This window comes from Xiphophorus couchianus, chromosome 12 (assembly GCF_001444195.1).
Source record: "Xiphophorus couchianus chromosome 12, X_couchianus-1.0, whole genome shotgun sequence".
NCBI lineage: Eukaryota > Metazoa > Chordata > Actinopteri > Cyprinodontiformes > Poeciliidae > Xiphophorus > Xiphophorus couchianus.
Window position 1 is genome coordinate 24,101,704 of NC_040239.1, and position 16,983 is coordinate 24,118,686.

General features: G+C 42.2%; 1 protein-coding gene across 9 annotated transcripts in view; it reads left to right on the top strand.

Moving 5' to 3' along the window:
• Window positions 1-16,983, top strand: part of pbx3b (pre-B-cell leukemia homeobox 3b) — an 80,527-nt gene that overhangs the window by 45,246 nt on the left and 18,298 nt on the right. For all 9 annotated transcript variants that reach the window (XM_028034454.1, XM_028034456.1, XM_028034462.1 and 6 more), the window contains exon 3: window positions 15,913-16,154. In XM_028034454.1, coding sequence (XP_027890255.1) covers window positions 15,913-16,154 — 242 coding nt within the window. The remainder of the gene's footprint in view (window positions 1-15,912; window positions 16,155-16,983) is intronic.

Below are 16,983 nucleotides of genomic sequence, written 5' to 3' on the forward strand. Positions count from 1 at the left end.
AAGAGAGAAATACATATGCACACCACTTTACGTACAATTAAAAAAAAATCACTTCTCAATTCACAATTTGGCACAATTTTGTGTTGGTCTATCGCACCAAATTATACAAAAATAGATTGAAGCTTGAAGTGGAAACGCATGACAGAATTTTGAAAAACTGAAAGGGTGTTGATAAATTTTTTTAAAACACTGCAGAAGTGAACCTTGTCCTTACAGAGCCTGCCGAAATAAAGTTTTCTGGCACTGTTCGATCTCGATCTGACGAGATAATAGAGCTATTTTGCTAAATGTGGCAGCAGATGAATGATTAGCCCCTGCTAATTCTGTTGCACCACCTCTGCCGGCTTTTCTGGCAATCTGGCCAGAGTGGGCCCCCACTGTGGAACAGCATGGCACTGGGACTTGTGGTAGCCAGTCCCCCCCATAGCCCTAGGCTGCCTCTACCTTTGGTGAGCTATTCAAGGTTAAAGGGATCCCAGTAGGGTGTGTAACAGTGTTGTGCTCTCATCTGAAATCTCTCCAAAAATGTGTGGTGGATGATGCTGAAGAATCATCCAAAGCTGTTTATGTTGGGCGTTTTACATCTAAAAGGAAGACCTTGCTTCACTGCTGCAGAGGTAATATTTCTTTGGCACACCTTTGAATCCACACGCCGCGGTAATACTCTAATAAAGTAGCAGGGGAAAGTGATCCGAACCATTTTATCTTGAGGATGTGCCGTTCGCTGTACACACGCAGCTTTTGCTGACATTCATTTTGAAACCACTCGGAGCGCTTGCGACTCTTGGCAACAATACTGTGAGAGAGAGAGAAAAAAATGCCTGCTGAGCTCAACAGTGAATATACCTCTGACCCAGACTGAGGAAAGGGAGATTTATGAAATCCACATGTTTAATACATTTCATTTTGTCCAAGGGATTTGTATTGCTTACCACAGTATTTTAGGGTTGAAACATTCTGAATAGTCACAGCTTGTATTGTCTGAGGAGAATAAACCTTGTCCAGTTGTGGCTGCTAAAGATTTGTTTCACAACACCTCCTTTCCCTTTGCACACATCAGCCATGCACTGTCTGAGGTATTGCTTTTTGTTCTGCTGAGGTGTTAGGCATATTATATATACAGTATATATATATATATATATATATATATATATATACCTTTAATCTTTAATGCATAATCCTCTGAAAATCCACTGCATAAATGAAAAAGATAACCCTCATATCAGTGTGGTGACAGAAAATAAGATAGCTGGGTAATTTAATAAAGGATTGGCGCTGGCCCTGGTGTGATACGGTGTGTGACCTCTGTGTGTTCATTGTGCAGCTCAGAGCCGGTGAGTGCCTCTCGAATTCTGGAAACCCGTCCTGGTAGTGGAACATCTGAGGTGACAAACAGAATGCACCATATGGATTAAAGCGCAGGGAGGGTAGTCACTGAAGTATTTGCTTTCCCAAAGTGTTGACACAGTTTAAAAAAAGAAAAACAAAAAGAGGAGAGCTGTGGCCGTGTTTTCCTCCTTTCTGTAATCAGGTAGCTGCTATGGCGCTGAAGTGTTTACCTTCTTAATGGTGTTTCCATTTTGTGTGAGTCTGTGTCATTGGCTTCCCATTTGGCTCTGTCTCCTACCACAAGTAAGCTCTGATCTGTAAAGGATTATCGCGTGGACTTTCTTTGTTCTTTATGGAAGAATCTGAAACATGTTTTGACAAAGAAGCTATCTAAAATATTCAAACAAAAATGCAGATTGGAAAGCTAAAATATCTGGGTGCTTTTCTACTTGACATCCTATTGGTTGGCATTTACAAAGCAGCCAGTCTAGGAGTGGTATTTATTTTCCTTAGTCCTGATTGGCTGCCCCCCAAAAGGGGACAGCATTGGGGACAATCAGGGCTGTCCCCTTTTGGCTGTCCATTTCTTAGCCTTGCATTCTGATGTAGGGCTAAGAAGATTTCCACTGCATATTGATGCATATTAAAGTATACTTTATGTTTGAACTATTAAAATGATCATTTTTAGAGAGAATCTCTTGCAAATTTTAGCTGTTTTCAGGCTGATGTTGTCCTTAACCCCTGTGAAAACCAGGGACTCACTGTAATTTATCCTACTGGACTTCATTTAGGAGTATCAGCATTAGCATTAGCATGTTGTAGTTGTTTCGCTCAAAGATAAAGCTGAACCACAGTCTTAAGACTTCTACACCACTTTCACAGGTTATTCTGAGGAAGTAGCTTCCTCCTCCTTTCCTTCTAAGCATCCCAACAGCATGATGCTGCCAACACCATGCTTCACTGTGGGGATTCTGAGATTAAACTTCATGATAAACTGGATTTTATGTAAAGATGTCACAGATAACAGGCCAGATTAAAAGATTCACATTATTTATTATTATGTGTCATTTTCCAGCCACTTCATACTCACACGCTGGTTTGTGTTAGTCTCTTTCCATTTTGTCCGAGTCCGTGTTATTCTTCCCATTTGGCTCTGTTCCTGCAGCAGTTAAGTTGCCAAGCTGTGGAGGCTTAGCATGTAATATCTTTGTGTTTGTTCTATTTGGGAGAATCTACAAAAACAGTGGGTGATGAATCAGGTGAGAAAGAGAAGTATTTTTGAAGTGTTGCAAGTGTGGTTACCTACTGCTGTGGGAGGTACTTACTTCATTTAGCAGCTGACCACATAAAGCCATAAATACTCCTTTCGGGGAGCGCTTGTTTTACATCTAAAATGCACTTGAGTGTAATGTTGACAGATATAGCTTGTGACGAGTGATAGTCAGAATGTATGAGCGCCCATAATGCCGCTGTCAACCACTGGTGCCAGATTGACAATAAGCAGTTCACCTCTGTTTTCATTCAGCAGAGTGCAGCAGACAGCACCGGCTCCTCCACTATATTTATTGACTTGTTTTACTAGCCTGAAACAGGGTGCTTTTATACGGGCCTGCTCGGTCTTAAGACTCTCCAGACATTTACATTATTCCTGAATGAGTTACACACACACATAAAGGAGCACGTCCGCAGGCAAGGTTAGATATATGCTCTTTTTTTTTTTTCCCCACCTTCTCTTCATACAGACTTGTACAACGTTTTATTACCCCGCAATTTTAGATATTGTTACACCGTACCTTTCTGCAGTTGCCTTTGTGCTCCATTATTTAACATTTGTAGGCTAAATTAAATCTCTTATGTATAACATTTTTATAAAAACCAGTAAAGCATTCTTCAGACTCCACAACCACACTCGTGAAAACTCCCTTTTCTCTGTTCATGCCGAGGCGGATTCGGTCGTGTAAAAAAAAAAAAAAGAAAAGAAAAGAAAAAAGCAGCGATTTTACAAAGCTCTAAAAACTCATCTTTCGCTGACTAATCTGCGCAACTGCAGTGGAAGATAATGAATGCCGGCACCAGAGCCGGAGCCGACACTGTGATGCACCCCACCCGGTCTAAAACTCCAGCAGTATTTACATGATATTTCATTTTTAGAATAAACCTCTTTTCTCTCCCACTGTGAAGATATTGAACTCTTTCGTGCAGATGTCATCTTAACCAAAGCTTATTAAAAAGATGGACATCAAAGTTGTAGGCACCCATTTATCTTATCACACTCTAATTGGCCACCACAGGCTGGCGAACAACTAACTCCAAAATAGGAGGCGCAGGGTGGTTGGGGCTAAAGAAGAGGGTGTCTAAAGACCTCTCAGTGGATTTGTTGCCAATAAATCCCCCAGAATGAAACCGGGGCTTTTTGTTGGGGGATAAGGCTTTCATAAATATATTATAAAATTTGATTTGCCGAAATACCGGTACACTTGTGAACACAGGGGTTTTTTTATTTATTTTTTTGTTCTGATGGATTTTGCGGCGACATTGTCCTGCGCCTGACCTGCAGCTTCGATGTTTGCTTGACATACTTTGAGTTTTTAACATCACCGCTGACAACATGAGGCAATACACTCTGAAAAGGTCACACAGCTCGGTAGCCATGAGTGAACTCAGATTAGTTTTCACCGCTACGTATAATATGTATTGTTTTGAGTTAAGCACTCGCCACACAGTGAATAGAGCTGATACTTAAGCCGAAGTTGCTACAGCTAGACTACATGCCGCACACAGACTTGAGGTCAAACATGCATGACAGTGCCCTGCAAATAGCCCTTCACTTCATCAGTATATGTTATTGGGATTTTGTGTGACAATCTGCTACACAAAAAAAGAAATATGAGATGTTTTTCAACATTTAAAAAAAAAGAAAAATCTTGTCAGTTGATAGGAATGGAGGGGAAACACAGGATGAAGCTAAATACTTCAGACATTTGCTCGTACCTGCAGAAGACCATCCTGTGTTTGCAGCAAAGGTAGAATTTCTGAATTGTATTGCTGTTGTGCTAAAATACAAATACTTGTGACACTTTTCAGATTTTTAATTGTAAAAGCAATTATGAAAGAATGTATTTTTCTTCCTTTGCACTTGTCAATTATGCATTTCATTGGGTTGGTCCTCGTGCACAAAATGTGGAAAAGTAACTTTTGCTTGGCACTGTGTGTTTCCCACACAACCATGCCATTAAAAGAAAAACAGCAAAACAAAACAAAAGCAACAACAACAACAACAAAAAACAACCCATTAATTGCCCACATACAGTAACCAAATGCCATCAAGAGCTTGCACACTCATTAACCTGGCACCTAATTATCTGCCTCCAGTCTGAGTCCTGACAAGCCCCGCCGTCTGAACCCTCAGCTCGGCTTGTGTTTTGCTGTGTTGTGTCAGCGCACTCCAACCACAACCAAGGCACCATCAGAGGAGACAAAGGCTTCTTGCAGCAAAAGGTTCCATCTGCACGCGCCACCACAATGTTCCTCCTGTTAATGCCTTCCCTTCCAATTAAATCTGCAACTGTTAATTATTGTAATTATGAGAGTGAGCTCTCAGTTTGTCCCCCAAGCCCCCCTCCTCTGAAGCCCCTCCCTCCATGGCGTGTGGAGAAGCTACGGGAGCTGGTGTGCTGCTTCACTGGGGCCTCGTCTCTGCTCCGTTGAAGCTCTAGCAGGGAATTGGATACGGAGCGGGGGGCAGACTAGGTGCACATGACAGGGGTGATGTGAGGGAGATTGCACGGTTCATGCCGGATAACTGGAAGAAGCAAGTCACAGCCAACGGCCACGCCTCCAGTCTAACTCATTTAATGGTGTGTAAAGTACATGCTGGGAGTAATTAGCACCAAATAACCTTTTTTTGCTACCTTGTTCGCAGGATAGCACGCAACAACAAAATGTGATGTATTGTCTATAGGTGTGCAATAAAACTATTCAGCTGCTCAATTGTAACAGGAGACATGATATTCCCAAAACAGTACTTTACCTGAAATCAAATGACTTTCTGTCATGATTCTGATTGATGATTGGCTGGTCAAAAAACTCCGAAATTTGATGTTTTTCTAGTCAGTTAATGCGTCAGTCCTCGGTTGTACCTGGTTGTGGTCACAACGGCACTCTTTGGTGTTGACACTTTTAAAGAGTTGAGAAGATCAACTCTTCTCAACTATCTATTTTCCATATCAATGAACTGTCTAAATGAAGACAGAGGAAGAACAGAGACATTGGAAGCCATTTCAAAAGTACTTCACTAGACATGTTGATGCATGTGACTAATTTGGTTGGCTGTGAGAGCAAGACTTTCAGTAACTAACAGGAAGACAGAACATAGTACAGAAAAGTTGCCCTGTTTTATCCTGTTTTGCTTTAAATCTCTAAATAGAACATGCTACATTTAGAAATGCTTGTGGCCCTTTTGGAAAAATCAGAGTTAAGGAAAAGATCAGCATTCTCTACAAATACACACAGACTGCCACAATGATAATCTTACTAATTGCTAATGTGGGATGTGAAAAACTGGTCAATATGTCAACACATTAGGAACAAGCCAGCATGGAACATATCTTGTGATCAAAGAAAAACGTCATGAACAATTTTGAAATTTTATTATATTTTCTAAATATGGAGTTACAAAGAACCTTCTCTATGCTTAAAATAACAGTATGGGTTAGTTATGTTCCCAGTTTCTTTAGTTATGTTCCTAGTCACAAACAATGTTTTACATCAACTGCATAACACACACATAATGTGATGTTGCCTCTGCTCCTAATGAAAATAATTTGTGAGTAATAACTTCACGCATTTCATAAAAATATTTCCAATTTCTATCTTAACTTCACAAATAAGAACAGCTTTAAAATATCCGCTCATCTCAGATGGACCACAACGTCCTGATGGCTCGCATGTCTGCACATTTATCACGCAGAGCGGACAGTCGTGTTGCTCTTTTTATATGGTAACATGAAACAAAATTCTTGCTGTGTTCTGTGGGAGACAGTTGCGATGGATCTGAAGTGATGTGTTGAGTATAAAGAGAGCTGAAAAAAAGTGGATGGCCGGCCGGCTGCCTGTTAAGTCTCTGCATATCTCCACATCCTCTTTGGCCTGCTTCTGTCACAAGCTGTTGTTTGGCTCGGACCTGATCTGCCCGGCTACTCCGTGCGCTGCGCTCTGCAGAACTAGCACTAACCTGCTCTTCAGAAACATCAACTATATCTCTCAAACATCAGCGATTTCTAAGATAATATACGGGCGTTTTTAAAGTCTTATCGGTGCTCGAAAAAAGAAAGCAGTTTTGTCGAGAGCAGCGCCATTAATGTGTTATTACCTCAGTTGCCTCGTCGTGCAGTCCTCACACGCACGCACGCACAGCTAGCAAAGAATTCTGGCTTTACAATTTGGAGCTGAATTCTTGTCTTAAAAGACACTGAAGCAAAGAGCAGCTCCTTCTGCTTCAGGCAAAGCAGCCCTTTTTTTGTGGATACACTGCAAAATCTAAATGATGGACTGTCAACTCTCATGCAGAAATGGCACTGCAAAGAATAATCTCTCTGGCAGTGGATCATGGTTGGCTGTATGCTACCAAAGCCGTTTCTTTGCTTATGCGGTCACGTTGCTTTCACGCTACTGCATGCAGACAAGAAAGGGGGAAAAGGCACACAAACACAACATATGTACACTACAACGCTCCCAGCCTAAATCCATCCTTCTGAAGCATACAGTGAAATATATGGGATTAATAACATTGGGATGACATTATTTCTTCACCTCCAGCCCTAAGAATAATGCATGCTTGGCTTGGTGTCTGGATGAAGTTTTGCCCTCGTCTTTGCCTGGTTATCGGTGTGTACGAGACCTGCTGTGTGACCTGGTTTCATGCAATCTCCAGCTTCTAATTAGGAGGCTGCAGAAAGGCTGGAACGAGAGGAGGAGTGATTAGTTGCCTTTGGGTATTTCATAAGTGGCTTTCAGTGCCACATTTGCATTATTTGCTTCGGGTCTGAATATCAAATCAGCCTACCTTTTTCAGCAAATTGAGGCTAGCAGCTAAAGACCATCAATACGTGAAATATAAAATGAACCAGAAGAAAAGGAATAAGCAAAACATGCTAATTCAATATAAGTGGAATGAAATGAAATATTGAAACATGAGGTGCAATAACAGTCCCCAACTGAGTCTGCACAGAGCAGGGATGATATTCTCTAACAGACTGAGCATGCTTTTAGTGTGTCCCTCAACAATTTGGCATGTCCTTCTGAAAAAAAACCCCAAAAAACACCACCTTCCTTGTTTTGTGGATCATTCTGTGACCATCAGACCATGTGAACCACGAGGACCCTATGATGGAGCCCCCATGCTGTACAAGTCCTGTAGGGTCAGTCAGTGTGCTGATCTGTAGCGGAGGTCTTGTCCACTTATTTGGCCAGCCTCCCCGACCGCTGCGTGCGGCCGCCGCAGTCAGGTCTGGTCAGCCATCACTACTCCACTTGGCCGTTTGCCCACGCCAAGTCTTGGAGGGCAGGAAACAAAGTGGGCACTCCACGTACAGACACATACACACACTCACCCCCACACAAGCCTACACACATCACACACGATCACAGCGAGTGACAGTGGCTCTTGTTTACCCCAGCCCTCCCACCTCCCTCAGCCTCCTTTCATCCTCTCCTTCTAGTCTGTCATGTTGCGTGTCACTTCCCACAAATGTCAGTGCCACTGTGGGACAGTGATTAATTTTGGTGTGCCTGGCAAAATGTCTTCAAGATGTTTGTTTGGGTTGTCTTTTCCCACCCCCTCGCCAACACCTCCTCCCCATTTCCATGCGTGTCTTGGCGTCGTGGGTCGAGAGTGGCAAGCACCCCTCCTCCGTCCTTTACGCCCCCTTGCCACCCCCCTGTCACATCCTCCTCTTTAGTGGGGGGAAGGAGCGCCTCATCATCTTTGACGAGGGACAAAGGCTACCTGAACTGACAGAGATCTTCTTTTCTGACCAGAGCTGCTTTTTGTCACTCGACCACTCCGCCGCCACCAATGGCTCCACGACTGTCTGTTTAGTGTGTGCTGCTGGTGTATGATGGGAGAAGTCTTGACCTGGCACTGGGGGGGCTGCAACACTTCACTGTCAGTGTGGCTGATTAGCTTATCACTCACTGCGCTAGGAGGAAATACATCACCATTCCAGACAGGGATTCCCCAGTTTCCGTCTTGCTCCCTGCCTTCTTTCATTCAGCTTCCAATCATCGAGAGAAAGAATCATTGTCCATGCCAGTCTTTCAGCCTCATTGCTCCAAGACCAAAAAAAGAGGCTTTCTTCTGTTTTTAATAACATCAGAACTGCCAGATTATTTGTATGAAATCGCTTCCTACGATGTTCGTTGTTCAGGCTTTTCAGCGTTTGACGAGTAAAGCAGTTCAAGCTATCACACCAATTCATTCCTTTCAACTGGCTCAACAAAGAAAGTGAAACACAAAGTGGCAAATGTGCTTTGGCTTCCCTACAGTGCAGTATCAGGTATGGTAATTACTCTGCGATTAACATTGGGAATAGTTAATGTGTATTAATGTGTTAATGGCATGTTAATTACTGTACATACCAGGGAGTGCCTGCAGGCATTCTTTCAGAATCTCTGTGCCATGTGGATGTAGGCCAATTTTTTTTTCTATAAAAAAAACCTGTAAGAATGTCGATACAAGAGGATCCTTATGTTTCATTTGTCAGAACAAAAGATTTTCAATGGTAATGTGAGCCAGTTCCCGACTTCTGCAGCTGAAGGTTACTGATCCAGGCGCCATGACAAAGGAGATGATATGAAGTCAAAGGAGACGCAGAGCGCGGCTGTAGTGACACTTGGCTTCTTTGTGAAATGGATACCCTGAGCCCTCTGTAGTCTCTGGTGTGTTGCTTTGGCAGCGGGTCTTAATAACACGGTGGATTAGAAAGCTCAGATGCTCAGTGCCAAGCTGGAGCTGAAGCTTTACCTTGGACGAGCCTCAGAAACAGAAGGGATCCTGAGCTTCTATACGTCTTTCTCCTCTTCCAAGAATCCTCTCCACTCACCCTGTCCACTCTACAGCTTTAAGAGAGATGACCTTTGCAAATATTGGCAGAAAATAAATTCCATTTCGATTAGTTAGCTTTCGGAGACCTTTGCGGATCAATGCAATTAGATGAACAGAGTGTCGATACATGGTTGGAGCTGTTCATTTGAGGCACGTGGTCAGGGAGGAGCGGCAGGTCAGGGTTACTGGTAATGAAATGAGGTGTGATGACATATCCAGCTCACAAGAGGTTAAAAGACTTGGATTCGCTTTAAAAAATTATAAAATTAGATTTCGGGGAAAAGAAAAATCCAAAAATTTCTTGTTTCAAATGTAAAGGTTTCATAAATCACAAAAAATGTTTCTGAGAATCTGTGAAGGGTGTGGACGTCTGCATTGGACTAGTCCATGCTGTACGTCTAACCCTAAGGTGGTCCTAATGTCAAAAAGACATTGAAAATACTCTTTGTGGTTTTAGTAAGTAATGCAAGTAAGTTGTTACTGTAATTTTTGGACTATAAGGCACTACTTTTCTCCCACGTTTTGAACCATGCGGCTTATAGCCCGGTGCGGCTTTTCTGTGGATTTTTCTTCAACCACCAGGGGGCTCTTTAGCAGGAAGTGAATCATTGGAAGTCAAAATTGGAAATCAAAGACGAAAGTGCTAATTTTCATTTAGAACAAACACATGCTAGCAGCAGGCACAACAGAGAAATGTTTTTAAACTCATACCCCCTCCTCATGGAAACAACACCAAGAAGTTCATATGATGCTGCTTTTAGTTGAAGGCTATCGATCTGGCAGTACAGATCGATAGCCCTGCTATCGATCTGTACTTATGCTGCATGTAAGCTCGGCGTGAACGAATCCATGGTTCGGCGTAAGAGACGCAGGGCTGCGTCATTAATAGCAGATTTATTAAGGACGCTCCCTCTGCTGCGTCCTTGTGGAAAACCGATAGCGGAGGAGATGCTAGCAGCTTATATATGTACGTTTCCAGTTTTTCTTTTAAAAACTTTGTGGGTGCAGCTTATAGTGAGGTGTGCTCTATAGTCCAGAAAATACGGTATATTTATATCAAATTGTGCTCATTTAAGATTAGTCTAAATATTTTAGATGTATAAATAGACATCATCAAAGTTCAGACTAATTAAAAAGCTGTAATATGGCCTTTTTACATTTGTTAATAAGCTATGACGCTTGTCTCTGTCAGCATCATTAGCGACTAACACTTAGCCCATCCTGGTTTTCTCAGTGCTTAAAAATCTCTCGTATCTTCTCCGCGTCTCTCTCCTTGTCTTCCTCTTACCAAATTCCAAATTCGACTTCTACTTCACCACTTTCGAAAACAACTAAATAAACAAAACGAGACTTTGACAGGAAACCTGTATCAGCTGACTCCAAGATAATAAACTCAAAAACCTCTTTCTTTTTTTGCATCAAAATAAGAGCATAAAGACAGACATGAGCTGATTCTTGATATCCAGATATAACAAAGGCTTTCAAAAGCTAAGACTTCTTAACTGTGAATATTCTCTGGCTTACTGTTTCTACCATTTGAAATCCCTTTCATAAGATGCTACAGAAAGTCCCAGAGCGACTGGAGTTTTCTCTGCTTATGTGGAGCGTTGGCAAATGCATCATTGCAACACCTCCATATTTTTCTGTGCACTGCCAGTCAGCTGGTGGAAAGAATCCTTCTACACTTTCTACACTTTAACAACAAAGAAACTAAACAAAGCAGATAAAAATTGTGTGAAAACTAAAAGATCTCCACTCATCTCTCTTGGTAGAGCAACACCTTGTTAATAATACAGTATGCCGCAACAAATTAACCAACTAACGTCAGCAGTGTTACTCTTATTGCAAATAAGAAGAAATGAATGCATATGTAGCTTTTATTGTAACATTTTTAATTGATGATATTCACGTATAAATTAAAGCAATTATTTTGTGTTAATCGTTTTTGTTTTAAATATTCATTTAAAAACCATGAAATCGGATTATTTTTAATGAAATTGATAAACGGCATAGTAAATACCACTCCCAGTATTTACCATACAAACAATATGTCAAGCTTAAAGCACCAACTTCCATATCTGAGGGTCACAATTGTAGCTTTCGCTGATTCTGCTACTAGTTTGTGCGTCACTTTGTGGAGATGAGGTTCTGTCTGCCACATGTCCAATAACAGTCTGCTTTGGAAACAGAGGTAGAAGCGCTGACAAAATCCTGTCACTTCTACAGAGAGACTCAAAAAAAAAAAGGAAAAACGAAGAAGCGTTAAGGTATCGAAACAGGAACATTCCAAATAAATCCCGGGCTTTACTTGCAACAGCTCCCTCTCTTTCAGTGTGCTGTCTCGAGGCTTTGACAGTGCAGCGAGTGCAGCAGAATGAGGTGGAGAAGCCCAGAGGAACCCCTTTCCTCTTCAGCAGGCCACATTAACCCAGCAGGGCTCTGCCTTTATGGCTCTCCTGCTCACACTTCAGTGATGAGAGTAAACAAGCAGCGGGCCAAAGGTCAGCTAAGCCCACAGAACAAAAGAGGGCACAGGGGGAGGGGGAGGGGGCAGAGCGGCCCGAGGCGCTGCTCATATCACTGTCAGGGCTTCAAGCAGGGAGTGATGTACGAGACAACAGCCCTGAACCGGAAATGATTATAAACAGAGAGCACTGGGGGTGGAAGAGGAAAAGAGCTGCATTGTCTTTATCTGTCAAATTTAGCTCTTTCTTTGGATCAGATAGCAGCGGTAAAACCTGTGCAAAAATAAAAAGCGGGAACCAGCCCTGACAGATAGGCACGGATTGATCACAGTATTCTCTTTTTGAATGAGGAACAATCAGGCGTGCATGTGGGTTTCTCCCAGTGGCCCAACATGCATTGTTGAAAGACGGATGAGGCCGATTAAGGACACGTGGCGTCATTATTAATATAACTTCTGATTTTCCTTTTTCATTTTTACATCATTAAACGCAACTCTGGTAATTAAGTGAGCCGGCGTCGTCGTCGCCGTCGTGGCCCGTGCGAAATCACATCGGCACGTATAGATTTTTCATTCTTAAGTTCTCGTCGCTCGCAGGCTTTAGCAAGGTGACTCTCCCTTTGCACCGAGATTAATCCCACTTTGACTGTGGAGGTGGATTAGAGCTCAAACTTGTTTTAATACCCATATCATCAGACACACACAAAAAAAAGAAAAAGGGGAAAAAAAAAACGGGATAAAGATTTTGAGCAGAAAAGCAGCTCCGTGGAGCTAAAATACGACTGTTGAATCGCGAGTTAGCTCGCAGATTTGTCTGCCACACAGCAAATTAAAGATATTATCTTGCTGCAGGTCATATTGTGGAAGCTGTGTGCGATGATATTCAGCTTAAGCAGCGAATCCCAAATCTTTTAGCTCTTTCAACAAAGGTTCACAGCAGGGGACAGAGATAGAGCTTCTTGTATCGTTTTTTTTATTATTATTATTTTATTTTATTTTATTCTTTTCCTGGTGCGTTCGTCCCTCCAAACATGTGTTATGAATGACCAGCCTGAGCTGCTGTGGCACAAACACACCCTTGGCGGACTCCTGCAGGGCCGTCTGCCTCTCGGAGCAGCGGAGGAGTAATCATTTTTATCCCGCTGGTTCCCCAAATAGAAATGGACACATATGATAAAAGTGTCGCGGCCACTCCACATGTCTGTGAACTAACAGGATTACGCGTCACTTTCCAATGTTTTGTCGCGAATGGCCACGATATTGCGTGCAGGAACTTTTGGGGGGGTCATATATGACGAGAGACAAGTAGCTCTTTTATGGTCTGTGATTATTTAGTTTGAATGAAACCAGTGATTTATGCCCATTTAGCTGAAAAGCCGTGTAAATTCTCCCCCTCAGCTGCGTTTTCCCCTGGATGTAGAGTGAGCCGAGTGAAAGTGACAACTGGGTTTGGTGTGGAATAGCGCGCCGCGTCCCAGAGTTATATTTAATATACCTGACATGAAAAACGTGCCTACCTACTTACCACCACCCGCAGCACAAAGGAGAACCCTGTGGCCCACTGAGCTCCGAGAGTGGGAGTAAATAGCAAATTAGGAAATATGAACTGTTATGGCAGATAAACCACCAGCTATTAGAGCATGTTGAGATATGTAGCCAGGCGTCTGGTCAATCAACATCTGAGCTGCTTGCCCATTTTTTTTGTTGTTTGTTTGTTTCATGCTGCACAACAAGCTGGAGCAGAAAGCGGTGGAGTCAGGAGTGGTGTGTGCTATGGACGGGGGGGTTAGTGGAGCAGCGGCAGATTGTCCACTTGGATGGCTTGGCTCTGCAAGCATGATGGAGCTCTGTCCAGCATCTCAATGTCTCTAACACAAAAAGGCACATTCATCCACTCCTCTCACACCATTACACCTAAAAGACTTGAAGCCAGCCCATCCATAAATAGAGGCAAATTAGTTTTTTTTTTGTTTGTTTCTTTCTTCGCTGGCACTGTGACCGAAGAAAACACCAACAGAGGCGAGGAGGCCACAATATGTTTGCCTAGATTTTTCTGGTGCAGTTTTTTTTATCCCAAGATTGTTTTTTTAAGGACACAAAGGGGTTGTTTTCTGTGGTGCATTTCCTCCTGTGGACAGTGGCAGTTCTTTCATGGATAGCATCTTGCACCACCCACCCAGAGTCCAAACTGTGTTTTAAATATCCTGTTGTCAGTGTAAGACCACTCTGTTTTCTATTTTACCATGTACGCCAAGATATTGATAAAAACGTCACATGCTCGGCGTAAAATCAAAAGGATTTTGTGCAACTTTGGGTTCTCTTACGTATTCATGTTTTGGGAATTTCTATATCATTCCGAACAATTTTTTATATAATCGCAGTTTTTGTATAAAACTATCCAGCTCAGGTTTAACCGGAGTAGTTTGAAGTAGGGCAAATAAATCACATTCCAGATTCCTTAAAAACCTGTGAACTTGCAACCTTGTTTAGCATCATCAGCCAGCCTCAATATATCACCACATTATATGTGAGTATGCACTTGTTTGGGCATAAACTATGAAATTCTTTGAGGTGCCCCCAGACAGTGGTGATTAGCAACTAAATACATCTACTAAGGCAACAATTAAAAAAACAAAACAACTTTTAAGAGTAGTTTTACTCCACCATGCTTTTACTTTTACATCATTAGACTCATGATGAAATATGGCTTAGTAAAATGTCTTAGTACTCTACCCACTGCAAGTAAGTTCACCGATTGAAGAACAAATATGTTACTTTAACCTAAACCTACAGTTTAGGTTAAAGTAAGATTTCTTGTTTCTTCATAGGCTTTGTTCTAATTTTACTTTCTATTTGTGGAGCCTTATGGGTCATTTGGATGACTATTTGTTTACTTTTACTTGACTTCAAATTTTGGGTACTCTACTCACCTCTGTTGGTTGGTGAGTCATATCGACCATATAAAAAAACCCACCAGGGCGTGGAGGGGTCAGTCGGTTAAAGATTGGTGTTAGTGCTTCTCTGATTTCATTCCCACCGGCTGACAAAATAGAGCCTCTAATCTTCTTACTGAGAATCCAGAGGCTGGCCATATCTTAATGAAGCCGTAATGAGCTGTTGAAAATCTCTGGATGCGAGAGGGATTATTGAATCGAAACAACTCTGGCAATCATAACGTTTGAGTGGCCTCTCAGTATTTACCGCCTATTGAGCCACCTTTTTATCCACTTACCCAAACTGGATTGGCTGGTGCTTGTTTTTTTTTTTTGTTTTTCTTGCTGTAATTTTGACCCGCAGTGTTTTTGTGTTTGTTTACTCTCTGGAAAGCCCTGGCGTTGTGGCTGCAATGCCAGTGCACCCAGGTGTGAATGTATGCTATCTGCTGTGTGATTACAAAGCGCTGAGAGGCTGCCGAGACAGACAACCAATGGAAACAAACAGCAGGATCTGTGAGCAAGAACAGATTTCACAAATAGGCACTTTGCATATGACTGATTAAGTGCGCATCTTGCTGTACGAAGATTTTATTCCATCCGCTTTGTTTTCATTTACCTCTTCTCCCATTGTTAAAATAATAATATAATAATCTTGTGAAATTAACACAGGAAAACGGACTGAGATTTAGGGGATCCCTTCAGTCGGGTTTGTGGGAGACAGAGACACTTACAGTAGGTATAGCTTCCTGTTTAGCATCCTTTCACAGAGTAGAAGTGCCACTTCACTATTGAGCATTTGTCAGTTTATGGATGTTGCTGTCATGTCAGCTCTCTTGTACACTCAGTGTGCAGCGCAGTGTGTAAATAAAAGAGAACAGACATAGATGCGGGCGACAGGAACACAACACATACACAGGAGATGCTCAGTTCATACCTGCAAGGGAGGAATCACAGCATGGCAGAATGCATTTAATTGTACTTGACTGTTCAGTCATCGTTTTGCATCTTTTTTCTGCAGTTTTCTTTTTCTCTGTATGTCATTTGCTGAAGGTTTGTTCTTTCCTTATGTGCTGCTGCAGGTCTCAGCATCCGAGGTGCCCAGGAGGAGGACCCTCCGGACCCCCAGCTCATGCGCTTAGACAACATGCTGCTGGCGGAGGGAGTGGCAGGGCCGGAGAAGGGCGGCGGATCCGCGGCAGCTGCGGCGGCGGCCGCGGCCTCAGGAGGGGCGGCCGACAACTCCATCGAACATTCTGACTACAGAGCCAAACTCACGCAGATCAGACAGATCTACCACACAGAGCTTGAGAAATATGAGCAGGTAAGAGGGGATCTTTGCAAGATCCAGGGTCATTTTCCCTAAAGTTTGAGTCAGGATTAGGCTTTTGCTTTCCACGATCATTTATACAAATGAATTCGTCAAAGTGGGATGGAAAAACAAACATCTTTTTAAATTGTTTTTACAAATCTGAAAAGAATGCTTAAGCTTCTCTACAACTTTCTCTATGTCGTCTCTGCTGGGTTCATGACGCTCTCAAAATAAAAAAAATTATTATTATCTATTTACTTATTAAGAGACTTTTACAAGCAGTTGGCTCATTAATTGTAAAAGATTTTCAAAACCACAATTTTGCTTTACTTGTTATTGGTGAACAGGATAAAATCTCAATAAAACACTCTGACCTTTGCAGTTGTAGCCCAACAAAACATGGAGTCGTTTTAATAGCAGGAAAGCTACTGTGGCTCCTAGTCCTTTTTTTTTCATTTCACTCATCTGAAGAACATTTTCTGCCATGATTTTTTTTTTTTACTGCAAAAACTTTTACATGACTTCCTGATGGGAATGTTAAGATATATTTTTGAGCTTAGCCTGCTGCACTGAGAGCAGCTTACGCCCTCCATTACTGAGAACATTCCTGGCATTGTGATGAGAGAACAGCTCTGGAAAATAAATTGCAGTATTATGCACTGTGTTGTAGATGATTATAGAGATCCCACGGATTGTACTCCTCATCTTTGTTCAATAAAAAAGTATGATCAGCTCCTTCACCTAGCACTCTGAGCCTCCCATTAAGCACTGAAACATTATGGGTTTAAAGGAAAGGTGTAGCAGTGATGCCTCAGCAAGCCACTGAGCTAAATTAGACTAA